Source organism: Ipomoea nil, unplaced genomic scaffold, assembly GCF_001879475.1.
Source record: "Ipomoea nil cultivar Tokyo-kokei standard unplaced genomic scaffold, Asagao_1.1 scaffold1900, whole genome shotgun sequence".
In the NCBI taxonomy this organism is placed as follows: domain Eukaryota; kingdom Viridiplantae; phylum Streptophyta; class Magnoliopsida; order Solanales; family Convolvulaceae; genus Ipomoea; species Ipomoea nil.
The window spans coordinates 645319-666468 of record NW_017618328.1 but is presented as its reverse complement, the minus strand read 5'-3'; the positions used below and the strand labels follow the sequence as shown (position 1 = coordinate 666468).

At 35.1% G+C, this 21150-nt stretch overlaps 1 protein-coding gene across 3 annotated transcripts; it reads left to right on the top strand.

The window, feature by feature from the left end:
• The first annotated feature begins 8204 nt into the window (after nt 1-8204).
• LOC109193709 (alpha-galactosidase-like) lies at nt 8205-20179 on the top strand. Of its 3 annotated transcripts, none has more exons than XM_019344562.1 (17): nt 8205-8533; nt 10995-11056; nt 13269-13360; nt 13571-13629; nt 14062-14118; nt 14374-14408; nt 14818-14921; nt 15064-15139; nt 16085-16143; nt 16670-16735; nt 16832-16915; nt 17017-17081; nt 17470-17552; nt 18142-18232; nt 18357-18406; nt 19237-19377; nt 19886-20179. In XM_019344562.1, exons 3-17 carry the CDS (start codon nt 13272-13274, stop codon nt 19973-19975), a joined length of 1149 nt encoding a protein of 382 aa, XP_019200107.1. In that variant the 5' UTR covers nt 8205-8533; nt 10995-11056; nt 13269-13271; the 3' UTR covers nt 19976-20179. The 3 variants fall into 3 exon arrangements, with proteins under 3 accessions (XP_019200107.1, XP_019200108.1, XP_019200106.1); XM_019344563.1 differs by having other exon boundaries at nt 13235-13360; XM_019344561.1 differs by lacking the exons at nt 8205-8533; nt 10995-11056 and having other exon boundaries at nt 12860-13360.
• The last annotated feature ends 971 nt before the right edge of the window (nt 20180-21150 follow it).

Below are 21150 nucleotides of genomic sequence, written 5' to 3'. Positions count from 1 at the left end.
GCTCGTATAGAAACGTTTGATCGCAACCAAACGGTGGACCGCAGCCCAAGAGTGTCAATCTGACCGCAGCCAGCTTCTGAACCGCAGCTCAGGATAACCAATCCGATCGCAACCGAATTGGGGTAACACACACATAACACATAGCAAGCACATGCAACCCACATTACACATTAGGAAGGGGGAGAAAACGTATAACAAAACCTATGCGTGATCCATCACTTACTAAGAATAGTCCTAAGGGGTTCATACTTCCTCCACCTAGGTCAACGGGATACCAATTCAACTAGCATGCAATATAATAGACTCATAAACCTACGAACGGTACCCGAAACATCAAACTAGACATAGGCACGATAAACGGAGTCCGTTGGGACACCACGGGGAACGGGGAACATCAAACGGGGAAGCCGGGGTCCCGAAGGGGGATGATTTTCCAGCGGGTAGCCGGTGGGTGGGGGCCACCCGTCGGTTTCACTGTTCCGGGCAGCGGGTCGCCGGCGGGCAGCTGCCCGCCCGCCGGCTGCCCGCTGCCGGAGACGACTTCTCGGCCGTGGGTAGGTGGCGGGTCCCCTACCCCCCACCTACCCCCCACTGACTCTTATCACACAATTACGCCCCGGGAACCGTTGTGGAACCCGAAACCATGCTTAGACACTTTACAACGCAATTAATAACAACACGTAGACAATTAACGGATCAAATACGAGAAACGAACGGCACATAACCTATCATGCTTTTCTAAATATAATCAACACCCAAACATGCGATTTCCCCACCCGATAATCCAGGAATGATATCATACGATACAACCTAGGGTTCTAATCACTTTTATATCAACAAGAATACGATTTGTCTTCTAGTTGCAAGATTCGGTAAGAATAACTTATAAGCATCAAGAACGTCACACAATTATCAGGAACAACACATAATCATCAAGAACTCCATATAATCATCAAGAACTCCATAATTATCAAGAATCTCCCAATATCAAGATTATCAAGATCCCTCATGGGATCATCACATCAAACATCAACAATAATTATCATAACTCGCCAAACACAATAATATGGGGGAAACCCTAAGGGGGAATCATAACTATGAAAATAGGTTTTGTTGAGACATGGGTTACCTCTTAGCCTTAATTAATTCCTTGGCTATGAAGGGTCTTTCTTTAAGCTTTCTTGCTTTCTTGATTTCTTCTAAGGGGATTCTTGGAGCACTTTGGGGTGGTGGAACGTTTATTGTGGTGGGGGGTTCTAGGTGCCTCTTAAGTCCCCTATTTATATATTTAGGAGTCCTGGTTAGGAACTAATAGGCTTGCTAATTCTATTCCTTTTGGAACTAAGGATTGGGTTTAGGGATAAGGGTCCATGGTCCATAGTGGACCATATTAATTAATTAAAGGGAATCCTAATCGTAGTCTGAATAGTAAAAGGCCTACTTCCTTTATTCCTAATAGATAACTAGGTCTACGATTCCTAATTAGAATCTGAATAGTAAAGGGTTTACTTTCTTTATTCCTAATAGGCTTAGGACTCTAATTTAGGCAAGGGTCCACGGTTCATGGTGGACCTTTATTAATTAATTAAAGGAAACCTAACCGAATTAAATCATATTTAATTATTATTAACGGGATTAATTTAATAATTAATCCGGGATTGAAGGCTGTAACACGGGGTGTTACAGCAAGGATCATCATGCTGCTGGAAGAGAAAGATGTTGACTATGTGATTTATGATGATCCCACCACCTTCATCCTGACTGCTACGACCGCGGCCACGACCGCGACCACCGCTACTGCCACAACCGAGACAGCTGACAAGTCGGACAAGACAGCTGATCAATCGGACAAGGCAGCTGATCAAGCTCCTGCACCGAGACCTGTACGAAGCACGTCGCAGGTCTATCCAAAATATGTGAAAGACAACAAAACTGCGCGGGCCTCTATTCTTCAACGGGTAACAAATTCTATTTTTGACATGTTTTCTGGGAAAAAATCTGCAAAAGTTATCTGGGAACAATTGCAAGAAAAGTATGGTTCCGATGACACCGGTAGAAGGAAGTACGTTGTGGGACGTTGGTTGCATTTTCAAATGACCGAATCCAAAACCGTGGTGGAACAGGTACATGACTTTGAAAATATGGTTTCTGATATGCGAACTGAAGGTGCTAAAGTCAACGATGCATTCCTGTGCGATGCACTCGTTGATAAGTTGCCCGAGTAGTGGGTAGACTTCAAAAGTAAAATGAAACACGAGCGACGCAACTACACCCTTCAAGAACTTATCAATAGCATCAACATTGAAGAGGAAAATCGCACGGTACAAAAATCTGAATCCTTTTCTATTAATTCAAAGGCTAACATTGTTGAGACTACAGGAAAAGATGATAGGCATACGGGGGCATCTCGTCACTTCTGCAACAACAAGTCATTTTTCAAGGTGTTCGAGCCCATCACTGGAGGAGAACAAGTCTTCATGGGCAACTCCAGCATTTCTGAGGTAAGTGGTAGAGGAAAAGTAGAGTTATTGCTTAATTTTGGCAAGAAGTTATTACTGAACAATGTGTTGTATGTTCCCTCTCTGCGTAGAAACTTAATTTCCGGGGGCCTACTTAATAAGGCCGGGATCAAAATTGTCCTTGAATCAGACCGATTGGTTATGACTCGGTGTGGGACTTTTCTCGGAAAAGGGTATCTACGGGGGGGGGGGGGGGGGGGGGGGGGGAGGGATAATTTGTGTTTGACATATCTGTAATTGGACCAGAATCTATCAATAAGAATAATGCTTCCCATTCGGCTTATATCACTGTTTCAGTTAATTTGTGGCATGGTAGATTAGGACACGTTGGCTCAAAGTGCTTAAATAGATTAAAAAGCCTAAATATGTTGCCAAACTTGTCTAATGATGCATGCTCCTAATGTGAAACTTGTGCTGAAGCAAAATTTGCTAGGAAGCCCTTTTCTGCTGTAACTCATAGAACTTCATCTGTACTTGAATTGATTCACTTTGATCTAGCGGATTTTAAAACCACTAAAAGTAAAGGTGGAAAACGGTATTATATAACTTTTATAGATGACTATTCTCGTTTTACAAAACTATACCTCTTGAGAACAAAAGATGAAGCTGAACACAAATTTGTGATTTTTAAAATTGAGGTAGAAAATCAGTTAAACTTGAAAATAAAGAGGCTTCGTTCTGACAGAGGTGGAGAGTATGAATCTTTATCGCTAAAAACCTTATGTGAAACTTCAGGTATAATCCATGAAATAACTGCACCTTACTCTCCCCAACAAAATGGCATCGCTGAAAGGAAAAATAGAACCCTTAAAGAAATGATTAACGCAATGTTGATCAGTTCAGGGGCACCAGACTCTATGTGGGGGGAAGTTATTCTAACGGCGAACCACATTTTAAATAGAGTCCCACATAAAGGGTTCGAAAAAACCCTTTATGAGATGTAGTAAGGGCACGCCCCCAACCTGAAACACTTTAAGGTGTGGGGATGCTTGGCTAAGGTGGGTTTACCATCCCTGAAAAGGTCCAACATAGGACCCAAAACCTTTGATGCCGTTTTTGTTGGATATGAGTCTAGAAAACCGTTCTATGTGTGAATCAAGAAATGCAATATTCTTTGAACATATCTTTCCTTTAAAAAATGCTTAAGTCTCACCAGTTGATACTCTGTGTCAAAATGATAATGCCAATTTTCCTAGCATTACTAACGATTTGGATGAGCCCAGAAGAAGCAAAAGACCCAGGATAGAGAAGAATTTTGGTTCTGACTTCATAACATATGTCACAGAACTAAAAGATTTAAACGAACTGTGTGATCAGTTTGTGTGCCAATTAGTATTAGAAGAAGAACCAAAAACGTTTAAAGAAGCAATGCAGTCAGTCGACTCCATTCTGTGGAAAGAAGCTATCAAAAGTGAATTGGACTCTATTCAGTCCAACCACACTTGGGAGTTGGTAGAACTACCCAAAGGGTGCAAGCCAATTGACTGCAAATGGATCTTCAAAAGAAAACTTAGACCAGATGGGTCTATTGAAAGGTTCAAAGCCAGGCTAGTAGCCAAAGGCTTTACACAAAGATTCGGTGTGGATTACTTCTATACATACTCACCAGTGACAAAAGTGGGAACCATTCGAGTTCTTTTTGCATTGGCTTCTTTACACAACTGGATAGTTCACCAAATGGACGTGAAAACGGCTTTCCTCAATGGTGAATTAGAAGAAGAGATATACATGGAACAACCACCTGGTTGTGTTGATCCAGAGCAAGAAGGAAAGGTATGTAAACTAAAAAGATCTCTTTATGGCCTAAAACATGCCCCTAAGCAGTGGAATGAAAAGTTCCACAAAACTTTAATGGACCTTGGTTACACTACTAACCAGTCATATGCCTGTTTGTACTCTAAAGAGGTCCAATCTAGTATTATAATAATATGTCTCTCTGTGGATGACATGTTAATTTTTAGCTCAAGTATTGAGGCTATAAATGAAACCAAACGAACTCTATGTCAACAGTTTGAAATGAAGGATCTAGGAGAAGCCGATGTGATACTCGGGATAAAAGTCACAAAAACCAATACAGGTTACCTTCTATCCCAAGGTCACTACATAGAGAAACTTCTGAAGAAGTTTGACAGTTATGATGTTGTTCCGGCTAAGACTCCTTACGATCCTAGTGTCAAAATACTGAAGAACATGGAGTCAGGTATGTTTCAAGAAAAATATGCAAAAGTAATTGGGAGTCTAATGTTCTTGATGAACTATACCCGACCCGACATTGCATTTGCAGTGAATAAACTCAATCGTTTCACTCATAACCCTAGTGGCCCACACTAGGACGCACTAAAAAGGATACTCCGATATCTTAGAGGCACGTTAGACTGGGGTCTCAACTTCAAAGGACACCCAGCTGTGCTAGAAGGGTTCTGTGACGCGAACTGGGTAAACGGCAGTGATGATGTAAGCTCTACAAGTGGATATGGGTTCACACTATATGGGGCTGCAGTGTCATGGAAATCAACCAAACAGTCATGCATAGCCAAATCAACTATGGAAGCAGAGTTCATAGCTCTAGATATGGCTAGCTAAGAGGCTGAGTGGCTAAGAAATCTAATGGCAGACGTGCCGTTGTGGAGGAGACCGGCTCCCGCTGTACCCATTCATTGTGACTCTCAAACTACCATATGTGTGGCACAAAATAGTGTCTACAATGGAAAGAGGAGACACATTAGAGTCAGACATGAGTCTGTACGGCAGTTGATATTGAATGGAGTAATCACAATGGAGTTTGTGAGATCTGAAAGGAATATAGCTGATCCTTTCACGAAAGGCCTAAATTGAAAAGCTATCCTTGATACATCAAGGGAGATGGGCTTAAAAGCCAATGAGGTGAGAAATTCATGATGGATACCACCACGGTGGTCAAACGAAATCATGGAAAGACTCGCATTTATAAGCAGACTGTAAATCAGTCTGCACGCCGTTGGCTGTCAACGACAAAGTACACTCGGTGGAGTGGAATGTCTGTGCTGAGCCAGACAAAACAGGGTTAATACATGGTTATCCAAATAACTATATAAAGTGTACAACAAATGAAGCTAACGAGGTGCACATAAGTTCAAAATTCAACTAGCCGAAGAGTTCAAGATTCTGTTCACTCTTGGATAGTGGACTACTTAGTGCCACTACTTGTCAGTTCAAGTCTAACACACTGACATGAAAGCTAGTTCTTGGTTGTTACGCTCAGCTGCTCTCCGTCAAGCCTTACACCTTCAAATGTGTGGGGGATTGTTGGGAAACATTCAAACGTGTGTGGACAGCATTGTTCATGCAAAGTTGTCCATAATATGCCTACATTCTAGCATGGCGTATGGACAGCTTTGTTTGTGCAACTTTGTCCACAATATGCCTACTTTCTAGCAAAGGTTGTAATGACAAGTGCTTCACTATAAAAGAGTGCTTCACTTTCCATTTCAAGAACACACGGATTGAATACAAACATTGCACACCTACCTTGGTTCTAAAATTGGGCTCTTATTTTTCTGTGTCGTCAGTCGAAGATATAAAGATACCCTGGTCGTTAAATATCTTTAAGATAGTGTTGCCAAACACGACACAGAACGCTGCCGGTTTCCTGTCCCAAAGCAACAATGCATCGCAAACTACCTTCCAGGTATTTATTCTTGTTGTTACGCACAACAATATATATATATATATATATATATATTTAAAGAGCATTTGATCTTGAATAAATCATTAATTACTAATTTTAGTTGAATATTGTGATCTTTTATGATTTGTGTTGAAGATCATGTATTAAATTTAGTTTTTTCAATAGTTATTACATATTTTAGTTCTTTATAGTGCACATTTTTGTCTTCCAGTGCACATTATTATGCTTTCCAATGCATATTGTTCCTCCTTTCAATGCACATTGTTGTGGCTCGCATATGGCGAATTTTTATTTTTTTTAAGATGAGTTGATGAATGACTGAGGTGCATCGGCATGTTTCACTTGCGGCTTCCTTTTCACTTGAACTAGGGCTGTTAACGAACCAAACATAAACAAGCGAAGGTTGTTCGTGTTCGTTTGTTAAGGAATTTTGAGTGTTCGTGTTCGTTTGTTAAGGTTTTTTAAAATCATGTTCGTGTTCGTTTGTTAAGTATTCATTAGTGTTCATTAACGTTCGCGAACGTGTTCGTTAACGTTAACAAACACATTCACAAACATGTTCATTAACCAGCACGTTCAAGAACACGTTCGTGAACACTTAATAACAAAACACCTACACATGTTCATAATCACAATTCGTACGTGAACAAGACATAATCTACGTTCATGAACAATAATCAAATAAACATCTAACTTCTCTATTTTCTTGCAATTACGAAGAGCAATAGATGCATCATTCTCAACAGATCTAAGCATCACGACACCAAGGTAGTCCAAAAGCTTAACATTCTTGTCTAATTGAACTTCTTGCATAGATCAGGTTAATCCTGGTGTAGAGCCAACATTGACAACATGTGATCTCTTCAAGCTATTAATCAAACTGCTTTTGCCAACATTGGGTAGACCAATAATCCCAACAATGATTGATTTATTTATCTGCAGCCAGAACATAACATTACTAACTAGGGTAGTTCACTCACATAACTGAGACAACAACATGGATTGTAAATGAAAAGAAAACCCCACAATTCTACAAAACAGACTAACATAAATTCATCAAAAACATTTCAACTATCCTAACAAGGAAAACAACAGACTAGCATAAATACAAAATAACTCATGACTTCTTAAGTAATTTTTCAGCACATGAAGCTAAACTCAATAATTTGTATAAAAATAGTAAAAATAAAACCTAAATTAAAAATAAAGAGAGAGAGAAAGAGGTACGGTGGTGGGCTGCTGGTTACGGTGGCGGTGGTGGACAGGTGGCTTCGGCGATGTCGCGGAGTTGGTGGTGGAGTGGTGGCTACGGCGGTGTGCTGCCATGGTAGTGGAGTGCTGAAGCTTGAAGATTGAAGATTGAGGTCTGTGCTAGTTGTTGACTTGCTGAATGTTGGCGTATAGGAAAAGTTGAAAGTTGGAACCCTAAACTTGCACTAAATGACCTTAATAACCTTATAATCCATGTATGTATGTATGTATATATATATATATATATATATATATATATATATATATATATATGTGTGTGTGTGTGTGTGTGTGTGTGTGTGTGTGTGTGTTCGCGAACATTATTAAACGAACACTAAAGTACTAAATGAGCTTGTTTGCGAACATTATTAAACGAACACTAAACGAGCTTGTTCGTAAATATTACTAAATGAACATTACTAAACGAACACATTTGTTCATAATCTTTTAGCAAACGAGCTTACCACCGTTCAAACTCTATTCATTTATTAACCGAGTTCTAAATTTTGTTTGTTAATGTTCGTTTATCTTAATAAACGAACATAAACAAATGCTTACCAAACGAACATGAGCAGTTTGTTGAAAGCTCTGCCCTAACTTGAATCTCTCCCTATATATATATATATATATATATATATATATATATATATATATATATATATATATATATATATATATATAATGAAAGTATTGAATAGGAAATTGAGTAAAAAAGTGGGAGTGTACGTAATATTACTCCATAAACAAAGTTCAGTTTGGATTTTATTGGGCTTTCTCCCTCTTTGCTCTGATTTTGTTTCTTTCTCAATGATGACCGGGGAATGTTCTTTGAGTTCTTCTTTGTATGTAAATCTGTTTCCATCTTTTTTCCTTTTGTTCTCAATAACCCTAGCCTCCGAACTACTCGTTTCTCTTTGTTTTGCGAAACATCCTCCTTGGCTATGTTTTTCTCCAAATGTTCTTTTATTCGGGATTTTCATTAGTATGTTGTGTCATGAGGAATTGGTCAAAAATGGAGTTTGGGATGAAGCGGAGAAGTGTGTTGGCCTTCACAAGTCTTGACGATGATAGATTTTCAATGGAAGTGTTCTGTGAGGTATTTCTTCTTCTGCCTCTCCTTTTTTAGTCTTTTCACTCCCACAAAACTTCATTAACAAAGGATTTTAGTAATTAGTAATTTGTGGAAAATGGCAAAGAATGACGATTGTAGAGTGTTCGATGAAAGTTCTTAATTGTTCGTGTGAAACAATTGCAGTACTTTGTGTTCTTCTTTTGCACTTTTTAAGTGTCTTAATATTAAGGGTGGATCACTAACTTCTCGTAATTGGTATTCCCATTTGGTCATCTTGTTTTGCTGAAAATTTCCTAAATATATATGAATTAATACAACCTACACTAGAATCTCTATTAAAAAAAAATAATTATAATACATATACCAAATCAAGTTCTAAAATGCATGTTATTATGGTCTTAATATGTCTCCTCAGCTGTGTTGCAACATAGTAAATACTAATTAAGCTCATGATAGAATGTTCATTTAATGGTATAGTATAAACTCTTTTCCCAAACGGTTGAATCCCCAGCCCCAAGGGTCCCACACCTTGGCCCTACAGAGTATGTGGGAGGTCAGTGGTTAAGCAACATGGTCAAATGCCAGTGCGCACAAGGTGTATAAACTCTACAGTGTATGATGTGTATGCATCATATAAACTTGACATTTATATTAAGTTTCTCTTTCTCATTATTTTATTGTGGATAAAGAGAGAGAGAGAGGGAACACCTAGAGGAAAATTCAAAACAAAAACTAAGTTAGCCATGAATGGCTTGTGTTTAGGCATTGGATAGAACTTAAGAGTCTTCTAAGGGGCACTATAAAATGAGCTAGCTGGCTTTGAAGATGATCAGTGAGTAATCAGTTTAATTTCATTATTACTCACTATCATATGCTTGACTATTTTGGTCCAACTTAATTAAAAAACTTTTGACTCATTCATTGCAAGTTGTGATGGTAGATGTGATCCTTTGAACAAAAACATGAAGAAGGCAATGATTTTAATTTATATAGGTCTCACAACATTGTAACATCTTAGATATATGATTAAAATTTTGTTTCCGTATCCTTGTAAACTTTTGCCAAGTAAAGTGGTATTTATTACTCCGTATATTAATTTAGTTTTATGAGAAAAAGTTACAGATTGCAGTACCAAAGGTCCAAAATTGTATTTTTCAAATAGAAGTTAGTTTTTAAGAAAGTAAAAATGTTTGGAACCCACCAGATTGACATGTGTACTAGATAAGTTTATATTTGGTAGATTTTTATGTGTATATATATATATATATATATATATATATATATATATATATATATATATATATATATATATATATATATATATATATATATATATATATATATATATATATATATATATATATCTTTGGCAAAGAGATTTTATAAAATACATTTTATTTCTGATGGAAGATTGGATATAAGTCTAAGGTTTTAATGAAAAGTTCATTAAGTTATCATTTCATTTAGTGGGAGAAAATTATTTTACTTCAAATTAACAAACAAAAAAAAACAAGATACTCCATAGAGAAACTATGACCTATTTTTTGTCAAGCCAATACAATAACACGTACAAGGTAAATACTAGATGTTGAGATAAAGAACTATTATCATTCATATGGTAATTGAAATACATACTTTGTTCACCATATTCATTCATATGTATTTTACTCCAACCATATTTATAGCCAAAGCAGCCAAAAGTCTCATGTGACTTAGGCTCTTTTTGGAGAATGGTGTGGTTAGAGTGGTTAGAGCGGTGGTGGTAAATTTGGAGCTGTGAAGGTTAGGTTAGGGCAGCTAGAGTTGTGAAAAAAGTATTTGTTTAGAAAAATATTGGCGGCAGTGAAATTGGAAGGCTAAATGACTAATATAGACATCTATCTATATATAATATATAAATAATAAACTTTTACATTAATAAATTAATGTTTACTCAGAGATTTAAAACAAAAATTATTTTCATTTATAATATGTGGGATGCCTGCATTGCCCATTTTTGTTAAAGGGAGCATGAGGCTCCACTATAAAAGGAAGCCTTATGCTCCCAAATTGAATTGAATTGAATGGTTCCAAGCAGTGCCTCTCCCCTTCGGGGAGAGTAATAATAAACACTTTAATTTTTTAAATTAAAAATGCGGGCGTTTTGGTCTTTTGGAAAATTTCTCCAAATGCCTGCAGTTGTTCCTATTGGAACCTTTTGGATCAAAATGGTAAAATGACCTATAGTGGTCAGGGCGATGCGCTGGGGCAGTCAACCACCACAAAAGAATTTTAACCAAACACCTATTTTTGGCGTTTGGGGCAGTGGAACGCTCCAACCGTCCAAAAAGCTCTCTCAAATTGGTTTGATGTAGTGAACTACCTACTGACTGAGTATTAAGTAGCAAACAACATTCTTGATCCATCATTCTGATATGACACAAATGTTTCAAACTCTTGAATTTGAGTCAACTTTGGTTTGAATTTTTATTTGATGTTTTTTAAGGATTGCATTAGAGTGGTGAAGACACTGTGAGAAGAGAGCAAGAGTTGCGCTGGCTTGATCAGGTCATTGTGTTAATTTCAATGGTTATTGGGGATTAAAAGAAAAAGATGTCTGGAAAATGTTGCAGACTGTGCTTTGCACATTTCCAGGTTATCAGAAAGGTTTTCAGATACAAGTAACATTCATATTAGATCATGATATCCTCCCATGACTCCATGAGAATAAAATAATTTTCTTAGGTCAGGTTAGGTGACTAGAGAGTATACATGAAAACTCGAAAGCAATGACCCAGCAAATGAACAAGCATCACATTCTTGTAGAAAACACAGGTTTAAATTCCTGATTTACATCAGAGTAATATGGAATTTGGATTTCCATTTGTAAAAATATCTTTTGCAAAGGTTTAAAAAAAGTAGTTATCCTCGTACATACAACAATAATTAAGGAACATAGATTTGAAATTTTTTTGAAATCATAATATTGCTAATACTACAAGAGTGATTGTTAATTCCACACTTGTATGTTCTTTGATTTGAATACTGCATTTCCTATTACCCTAAGAATCCAATGAAAATGTTAATTAGGATTTAACAATGTTGAATGTTCATTACAACATGGGTTATGACTTTTTATGGCTCAGTGAGATTGCATAATGCTGAGGAGTTTAACTGTAAATAGTTCTTAGTTCAGTACTTCAGCAGTAAAATTTTAGTTTCATGGTTTCTGATTTGAAATGAAAATGTGCTTGTACCAATGTAATTTACAATACTTTCTCCTTGTTATTGGAGTTTGCTGTTTAAGAATGAAGCATATTTTATTTTGGATCCTTGGAGATTGATAGTAGTATATTACTAACCAATTTCTATATTGGTAAAACTAATCCAGAAAATAATAATCATAAATACCAAATAAAGATTGAGCCGCCATTCCAATTTTCATACACTTCTAAACTTACATATGTAGCAATTTTAGAAAGAAAAGTATCCACGAGTCATCTGCCAAGTATTTGTTAGTTTTTAATGCAGAAAAATGTCCATGAAACGTGTCAAAGTTGATCTAATCTATCCATTACATAATATGCATAAAAATAACCATGGATATTTTTCATGCCAGCATTACCCTACCAAAATCCCTCCACCCTTGGCCACTTTGCTATATTTTCACCCCTTGTTTCTAATAAATACATTTATTTTGCTATTTTGCATCAGAAATTTTGTGCCGAACACCAATGCCGGCCAGTCGACTACGTGCAATGCACATACCACCTCTAGTGTGTCTGAGTGTTAATATATATATATATATATATATATATATATATATATATATATATATATATATATATATATATATATATATATATATATATATATATATATGCTATTTATAGAAAGGCGTTTTTTGGTATAGAGTTTGTCTTGTCTATAAATTAGTAAATATTTTGTGTTTGTTCTATAGCTTATTACTGTTTATTTATTCCAAAAAGATATAAATTTGAATAAAAAATATATTCAACAAAGTTGAAACATGATGATATTCACCCGGTTAATAATTAATACAGATTCACCCAACTATATGAAATGACGATTTGGGTAACATAAATGACTACAACATTGATTAGTTATAATACAATTAATGTTTACTAATTAACATAAATGTTTACCCTCTTCTCAGAAAAATAATAATAGCTCTGAAACTATGAGTATAAGTGTCAACTACAGACCTTACAACAAGTTTGTTAAAAGTTGTGCATTGTGGAAGGTGTCAAAAATGTTATATTACTGTTTTAAATGAAAGGTGTTAAAACTTGGTTTGCAAATGACAGTAGCTTTTATATATATATGTCATATGTGTGTGTATATATATATATATATATATGTGCATGTATGTATGTATGTATGTATATATTTAGTACGGCCAAAATTAGGAAAGAAGTAGTTTTGAAATACACGTTGTCTAGCTCACATCCCAAACCAAAAAACCAGGAGACTTAAAGGAAGTAAGAAAAACACCTCCTTCACCTTCATCCCTATCTAACTTCCAACGGTTTCCAGCTTGCATCCACATCCATACCTTTATCTCTATCTCTATCTCTCTGTCTCTCTTTGTATATATATAGACCCACAGCTCTCATGTTAATGCACAAATACAGTTACTTAAGGACTAAGGAGCTAAGCAAGAGTTTCTTTACAAAACACCATAATGAATCTAGTTACTCTAGTAGTTTTCATACTATTGTGCAGCTGTGATGCCACCACATCTGGTCTGCCTGCCCAGACTATGCACAAGAAGTCTTCTAGTTTAAGCCGCCAGGAGCATATGAAGAGGAGCCTTCTGGCAAATGGGCTTGCTTTGAAGCCTCAGATGGGGTAAGTTATTAGTTTTAATTTTAATGCATGCATGTAGTTCAAGGTTTTGTGGTCGAGTGATACGTACAACTTTTAGGAATTTTTATTGTGAAATGACACTATGATTGAATATTGTTACGTTTTTTTTTTTTTTATAATTTTCATTTATGTATTTATTCTATTGCTATCGAAAGTCTAACCTTCAATATATGTTGTTGTGTGGTTGATTAGATGGAGCACCTGGAACCATTTCCATTGTGATATTAATGAAACCTTAATTCAAGAAACTGGTAAGCATATTTTCTTTTGATGCGACCTTAATTTGAGATCCTGTTATGTTTCATTCCTATGAGCAGTGATATCACAGTTTTGAGAAAAAAAATAGTAGTAATACTTCATCAATCCCATTTTGTATGTTTTGTTTAGTTAATGGAACATCGTTCAAATTATTAATAATTTAATTTAATTTATTGTAATATTTCATTTAATAATATTGAACAAAAATTGTACGTGTAAAAAATATATTAAATGTTCTACTAAACAAAAAAAAAAAAAATTGTTCAAGTAAAAAAATAGTTTGGGCAATGAATAGTAAATAGCACCGCTAAGGGCCAAAGTATTTGTTATATTTAAAAATTATATCATGTATATGTGTGTGTAGTTGAAATATGAAATGATCTACTTTCTTATTATTATTATTATTTTTTTCATTAATATGGAAGCTGATGCAATGGTCTCAACTGGGCTTGCTTCCGTGGGATATCAATATATCAATATCGGTAAGATAAGCTATATGTGTACATGTCTATTTTGGTGCCTCCAAAAAAAAAGGGAAGAAGAAAGGGGCAGAATATTTTGAACATATTAAATGGTTTATAAAAGAATAAAAAGAACTTAAGAAGTGGTATATAAAAAAATTACCCCCAATTTTTATTTTTTGAATGGAAGCACCATAGTAGATCTTTCCCTACACACACAAACACATATATATTCATCACTTCTTGACTATTAATAATCCTTATTTATCGGTTCAGATGACTGCTGGGCTGAACAGAATCGCGATGAGGAGGTAGGAGAATAATACTTTGTATGTCTTTTATGCATAAATAGTGTTTCTCTTCACAAACCATATTTTCTAATTAACTAAGGGAACTTATTTTTGTATTAAAATCAGCAAAAAATAAAAATAAAAATAAAAATCATGAGGGACAAGAAACTTAGATGCATACTATTTGCCATTAGGGAGATTTTTTGCACCAAATTTTAAATCATGTGATTTGTCTTTTATATGGCATGTGTCATTCTCTTGCATATGTATTAGTCCAATAGTCCATCCATTTCACCATTTGTATAGTGACCCGGTGCACCTGAATTAACTAATGTATTCGTATTATTTAGGTTATACAAAAGACCCTTTACAAATAGTATTACTTGTGTGCACAAAATACTTACTATTGGTAACAATTTATTGTTGGCAGGGGAACTTGGTTTCTAAAGCCTCTACATTTCCTTCTGGGATCAAAGCTTTAGCAGATTATGTTCATAATAGAGGGTTGAAGCTCGGAATTTACTCTGATGCTGGGTAAAAATAAAACCTTTATCTACCTAATTGATGGATTCTAATAAATTACCATCCTAGTTGCATATGGACGTGGATAGATTGATCTGTAATATGAATATAGATCAGAGATAACTAATTGCAACTAGTTTTTCTACTTCTGCAGGACTCAGACATGCAGTAATACTATGCCTGGATCATTGGGATATGAAGAGCAAGATGCAAGAACCTTTGCCTCTTGGGTACATAATAAAAACTATTATTTTTTCACTACCAAAAACATACTGTGTTACAGATGCACTGTGTCTGACAACCCATGATTCATTGCTAAATATTGCCCTCTAGTTAAAATGGCTACAGAAAACTTTGTGACATATTTCAATAAGAAAAATTCTATATGCTTCAAAATTTTGTGCACCATGTAACTGTAACATGCTAATTTCATATGACAAATGCATAGTATAAGAAGTTAATTCATAGGTAGCCAAAGGTGGGTGCATATGACAGCTTTCATACTTATGAACTACTGAGAGTTAACTGACTATGAACAGTGTTGCAAAAATCCCGCCTAGGCACCGATTAATAGGCACCTAGGCGTTGGCCGGCCGCCTAGCGTATCACATAATCGGTGGTCTAGGGGGCCGACTAGTCCGCCTAAGCTACCTAGGCGCTGACCGCCTAGGCCTCCTAGGCATTGACTAGGTCGCCTAGTCGGCCGATTAGGCGATTAGCTATTGTTCCCTTTTTTAAAATGAGTTATTTTACTCAAAACGACATCATTTTGAGCGAAATAACCCTAAATTGTTCAAACTCTAGATGTTTTTAGGTTAATATTTAATATTTGAATATTAACTATTAAAGTATTAAATAGTTTATAATTATCAAGTCTAAAAAAATTAAAAAATTTTAAACAAATTTTTAAAAAATAAAAAATATACGGGCACCTAGGCGCCGATTAATCACCGCCTAGGCGCCTATTTTTTCAACAATCACTATGAATGAATTAAATTAAGCCATCATGCAAAATTTAATGTAAGTTCCATTATCTTCTCAATATTTCATTGATTCGGACTATTCATGATAAAGGCCTAATCAGGAAGCTATTTGTAGTTAATTTTCTTTATATATCTAATTTCCTACGGCCATGAATAGATACTAACTTCTGGTTCCTTTATGCTCTTACTTAGGGAGTTGACTATCTTAAGTATGACAACTGTAACAACAACAATGAGAATATGAAGGACAGGTATACATTGTGGATTGTGCTACCCTCTTTTGTGCATATATGTTGATCCAGATTGGTTTTGATATTCATTGGGTTCATACAATCATTTGAGTCAGGACTTATAGTATATCAGTTGCAAATTTGCACAACCTATACCATACATGACTCCTAGTTTCACTAGCTAGGTATGTATCACATAGATTATTGTCGCATTTGAACTTATGTTCAAATCGTGTTTGAACATAACAATTATCTTTATAAGATTCAATATTTAGGGTGCGTTTGGAAACTTGGAAAATGATTTCTGAAAATTATTTTCCGGGTTTTCAGTGTTTGGCTAGAGGGGGAAAATGGAAGTCAATGGAAAATAGAGGTGTGGTCAATCGAAAATGGAGGGGATTTTCCAGAAAATGACTTCCCCCTTTTTTAGGGAGCATATAATTTTATGAGTGTGCACTCATAGCTTACCAATTTGAGAGCCCATACTCCGGGTATTTAGCATGCATTCACTATTTATTCATTTATTTATTTTTCTCTGTGAAAATAGGTACGGTAAAATGATGCAGGCTCTTCTTGACTCTGGAAGGAGCATCTTTTTTGCTATGTGCCAATGGTAAGTTGCTTATATTCAGTGTGCATGTGCATGCACATGTACACACACGTGCACTTGCGCACATGTCTGTGTGTCTCATCTTCTCTAAATTCCCAGGGGACAAGAAGATGTTCCCACTTGGGGGCAATCTGTTGGCAATAGTTGGAGAACCAGTGGAGACATTGAGGATAATTGGGATAGGTATGTGATGTAGTTTAGGGTTCAGTAAAAAAATTGTATAGTTAGATGAGACAAAAGTCGGAGTATATTACTAAGATTGTCTTATATTATCTTTTTTCCAGTATGACTTCACACGCAGATCAAAATGATCAATGGGCATCTTATTCATATCCTGGTGGATGGAATGGTAATTTTAGATTTTTTTTAAAAAAACTAATTCATTATATTAGAAAACTGTTGATAAATTTTCAATCGAAGGATGTGGCTTACTGAAAGTTCACACATAAATTAGCATACAAAGTGACAGAGTATTGTCGTATTGATGACCTCATAGTTAAATGACATAAAACCTTAAATTTAACTTAAAAAATTTTAAGTTCAATTCTTGTTTTCATCAAAATTATCAAAATGTAGAAATCTCTCTACTTATGTAATGACAATTAGATATTATGGTGTAAATAGTAAGTACTTTTAAGTAGTTCAATTTGGCATGAGAGCCTTGCAAAACCATTAATGTTTTTACTGCTTTGAACATCACTTAATCATATATGATTCCTCTATGATGAATTGGTTAGATCCTGATATTTTGGAAGTTGGAAATGGCGGGATGACTACAGCAGAATACCGCTCTCATTTCAGCATTTGGGCTTTAGCCAAGGTAAGCAACATGATCAACAAACATTTTTAACATTATTAGATGCTCACAAGTCTCAACTCTCAACAAACCTTTTTAACATTAAAATAAATGTACTACGTCAACGAATATCAACGTATGCATGGTTTTCCAAGTACAATGTACTAATTGATAAAGAGTTAATGCCATGTAGGGTCCTCCGAGTATAGTGGTTTTGCCACGTTTTGTCCTAAGCTTTCAAATTGACCACTATGGTCCTTCGACTTTCAAATTGTTACCATTCGTGGTCTAAGTTAACCACCCATAGTCCTTCAACTTTCAAAACTTAACCAGTCGTGGTCCTCCTAGAAGGACCATGGGTGGTTAAAATTTGATAGTTGAAGTACCATGAATTCTTAACTTGGACCACGGATGGTAACAATTTGAAAGTCGAAGGACCACGGGTGGTCAATTTGAAAGTTTAGGACTAAACGTGGCAAAACCACTATACTCGGAGGACCCCAGATGGTATTAGCTCAATTGATAAACTAACATCAATTAAAATGTGATATTAGATATGTTGTAAATAGATAAGGCCGTCTAATTGGATGTTGATTAACATTGCAAAATACAGGCTCCCTTGTTGATTGGATGTGATATTCGATCCATGGACAAAACCACCTATGAAATCCTTAGCAATAAAGAGGTCATTGGTGTAAATCAAGGTGCACATGAACAAATATCGTTATTTAATCTATATATACATACACACACACTGCACACAAAATGCACCCACACATCATTTTATGGTAGAAAGTAACTTGCTGGACAATTTGGAACCTAATGCAGATGGACTTGGTCATCAAGGGAGAAAAGTTAAGATAGATGGAGATTTGGAGGTAAACCTAAGAGCCATCTTCCCTGAAATATAATATAGAGAATTTTTCTACAATAACTATTTTCTTCTGGTTCCTTTTTTTCTAAATGTTGAAAGAATAGGGTATTTGGTCGTATCATTCAAGTTGAGAAAAGAAGTGGCGTGTAACAAAAACGCACCCCCTTTTTTTTATCTTAGGCAGATGAATTTTTAAAGTTCACGTAATTCATATACCATATACTAAAATTGACATTATGGTACATTAATTGCATTTTAATGTTACAGAATGGAAATATATCATATTTTTTGAAAATGAAATAACTGCTTATAGGGAAAATTGTAATTTATGCTCCTCCATAATATGCCAATTATCAATGTCACTTCTGAATTATTAGTGGTGCTGTGGTGTAAATGTTGCCCCTCAATTTTCAAAACGGTACCTATATTGTCCCTCCCGACTGTACGGGAGGGGCAAGGCAATTAATATATGTCTCATGTAATAAGTAACATGATTTCATCTTATTTAACTCTAGGTGCGGAAAGTAAAACACTGCTTAATGATTTTCAATAACAATATATTTTAATAAAATATGCACTCCAAAAGACATGAGACATGATAAAAAGATCAGCATTATTTGCTCTTTATATATAAAACATAAAATGTTAGGGGGACAGGCTCTGTTTAGACATATAAGTGAAAGTTGAAATTTAGCTGTCGTGCTTCTTTATCTGGGACTGATGTTTTGCATGTTGGTGGAAGAAAGAAATTCATATTGTCACCTAAAGATGCAAATTTACAAAAAAAAAAAACCATTGCAAAAGAAACTTGAAATATAAGAAATATATGTGCAGATTTGGGCAGGACCCTTGTCTGGCGGGAGTGTAGCTATTGTACTGTGGAATAGAGGATCAACAGCGGCAAACATCACTGCTCATTGGTCTGATGTTGGGCTCAACCAGTCAACCGTTGTAACTGCACGAGACCTTTGGGATGTATGATTCTTCATTTAGTCCTGTGATTTATGAAATGTTGTCAATTATGGTATGGTAGGTCTAAAGAATTGAGTTGCTTAGCAAATTTAAGATCTTAAGATCATACTTGCCAAGAAGTACCTTGAGGTTTGATAGCATTACTGTTACCATTCCAAACGGAAGGTCAAGTTCGAGTCTCATACTTGCTAAGTACCTTGTGATTTGATAGTAGTTTTACCATTTCAAACGGAAGGTCAGGTTCGAGTCTCATACTTGCCAAGTACTTTTTGATTTGATATTATTACTGTTACCATTCTAAACGGAAGGTCAGGTTGAGTCTCATACTTTCCAAGTACTTGTAATTTGGTAGCATTATTGTTACCCTTCTAAACGGAAGGTCATGTTTGAGTCTCATCTCAATCAAGGATGTTGGCATATCATGTTTTGGATACCCATGTCTTTAAAAAGTTTGCTTTTCATTTAAATTTATTGATTTTTCTAACTTTTTCTTTGGGGTTATTTTTTACAGCATTCAACTAAGAGATCAGTTAAAGAACAAATATCTGCTAGTGTTGATGCGCATGACTGCAAAATGTATGTGCTCAGACCAAGAAGGTGAAATTGTGATTAGATGGCATCTCTATTATTAGATAGCTCAAAATATCTAGAAAAAATTTAATAACAGTTGCTATTATTTTTATTTGTGGAACTATCATATTTCCTTTAAAGAATTTAATTTATTTGTATGGCCACGTAAAAGATTTCACTGTGACGTTCCCACACATTGGAACTGAACATTTAATAAAATATGTACTTTATTTCATAGTTTGTGTGAAAACTATCATGTTTATGGCCATGATATATATAGAACCTCCTCTTGTAAAAAGTGAACACATTCATCCCCTCTATTTTGAGAAATCAAATGTTAGAATTTTATTATTACTAAATTTTTAAATTTGTAATAATTATAAATTGAAATATGCTATTAAAAGTTTTCAATAATTATAAAATTAATTCCGTATTTTTTTACAAAAATTTTCAACGATTAATGATGGACGGTTAATATCAGTTATATGTATGTATGTATGATTCGGATCAATTAAGAATATGCACGCATATGAGAGAATTAGGAAACAATGAGAGTTGTCCCATTTGAAAAGATTTAACATATTAGAAGCAATTTTAAAAAAAAATGTGGTTGGGAGTTTTTTAAGTAATTCAAATTTTGAAGTGCAAGTAATAACACTCTGGAGTACACTTAACAAACATCATAGAGTATAATAATATAAAGTACACGCGAACTTTGTAGTGTAAGTAATAGCACTATATGGAGTGCACTTAAAAACATCATAGAGTATAATAATATAAAGTACACGCGAATTTGAAGTGCAAGTAATAACATTATGGAGTACACTTAACAACATCATAGAGTGCAACGATATAAAGTATATATGAACAACAATATTAAGTGTACCTAACGTTATCATTAATTGCATCGAATGTGAATAATATATTACTTGCACTCTATAGTGTAAAAGGTTGCACTTTATAGTGATATTACTTGGATATATATTACTTGCACTCAAATTACAAATTATTTACAAAAATAACACCATGTTTTTTTAATTGCATCTTTCAATATGGTCCATATGGACAACTTTGATTAATTCCTAATTTTTTCTTGAGTAGCCGTTAGTACTTAGTATGCCATATATATATATATATATATATATATATATATATATATATATATATATATATATATATATATGGCATACTAAGTACTAACGGCTA

What these genes read in the sequence shown, in the direction of transcription:
- LOC109193709 (XM_019344561.1), top strand. Translation starts at nt 13,194, where the DNA reads ATGAATCTAGTTACTCTAGTAGTTTTCATACTATTGTGCAGCTGTGAT. An exon ending in CAAGAACCTTTGCCTCTTGG is followed by an intron (nt 15,140 to 16,084) that starts GTACATAATAAA and finishes GCTCTTACTTAG; the next exon opens with GGAGTTGACTATCTTAAGTA. An exon ending in AATGAGAATATGAAGGACAG is followed by an intron (nt 16,144 to 16,669) that starts GTATACATTGTG and finishes CTGTGAAAATAG; the next exon opens with GTACGGTAAAATGATGCAGG.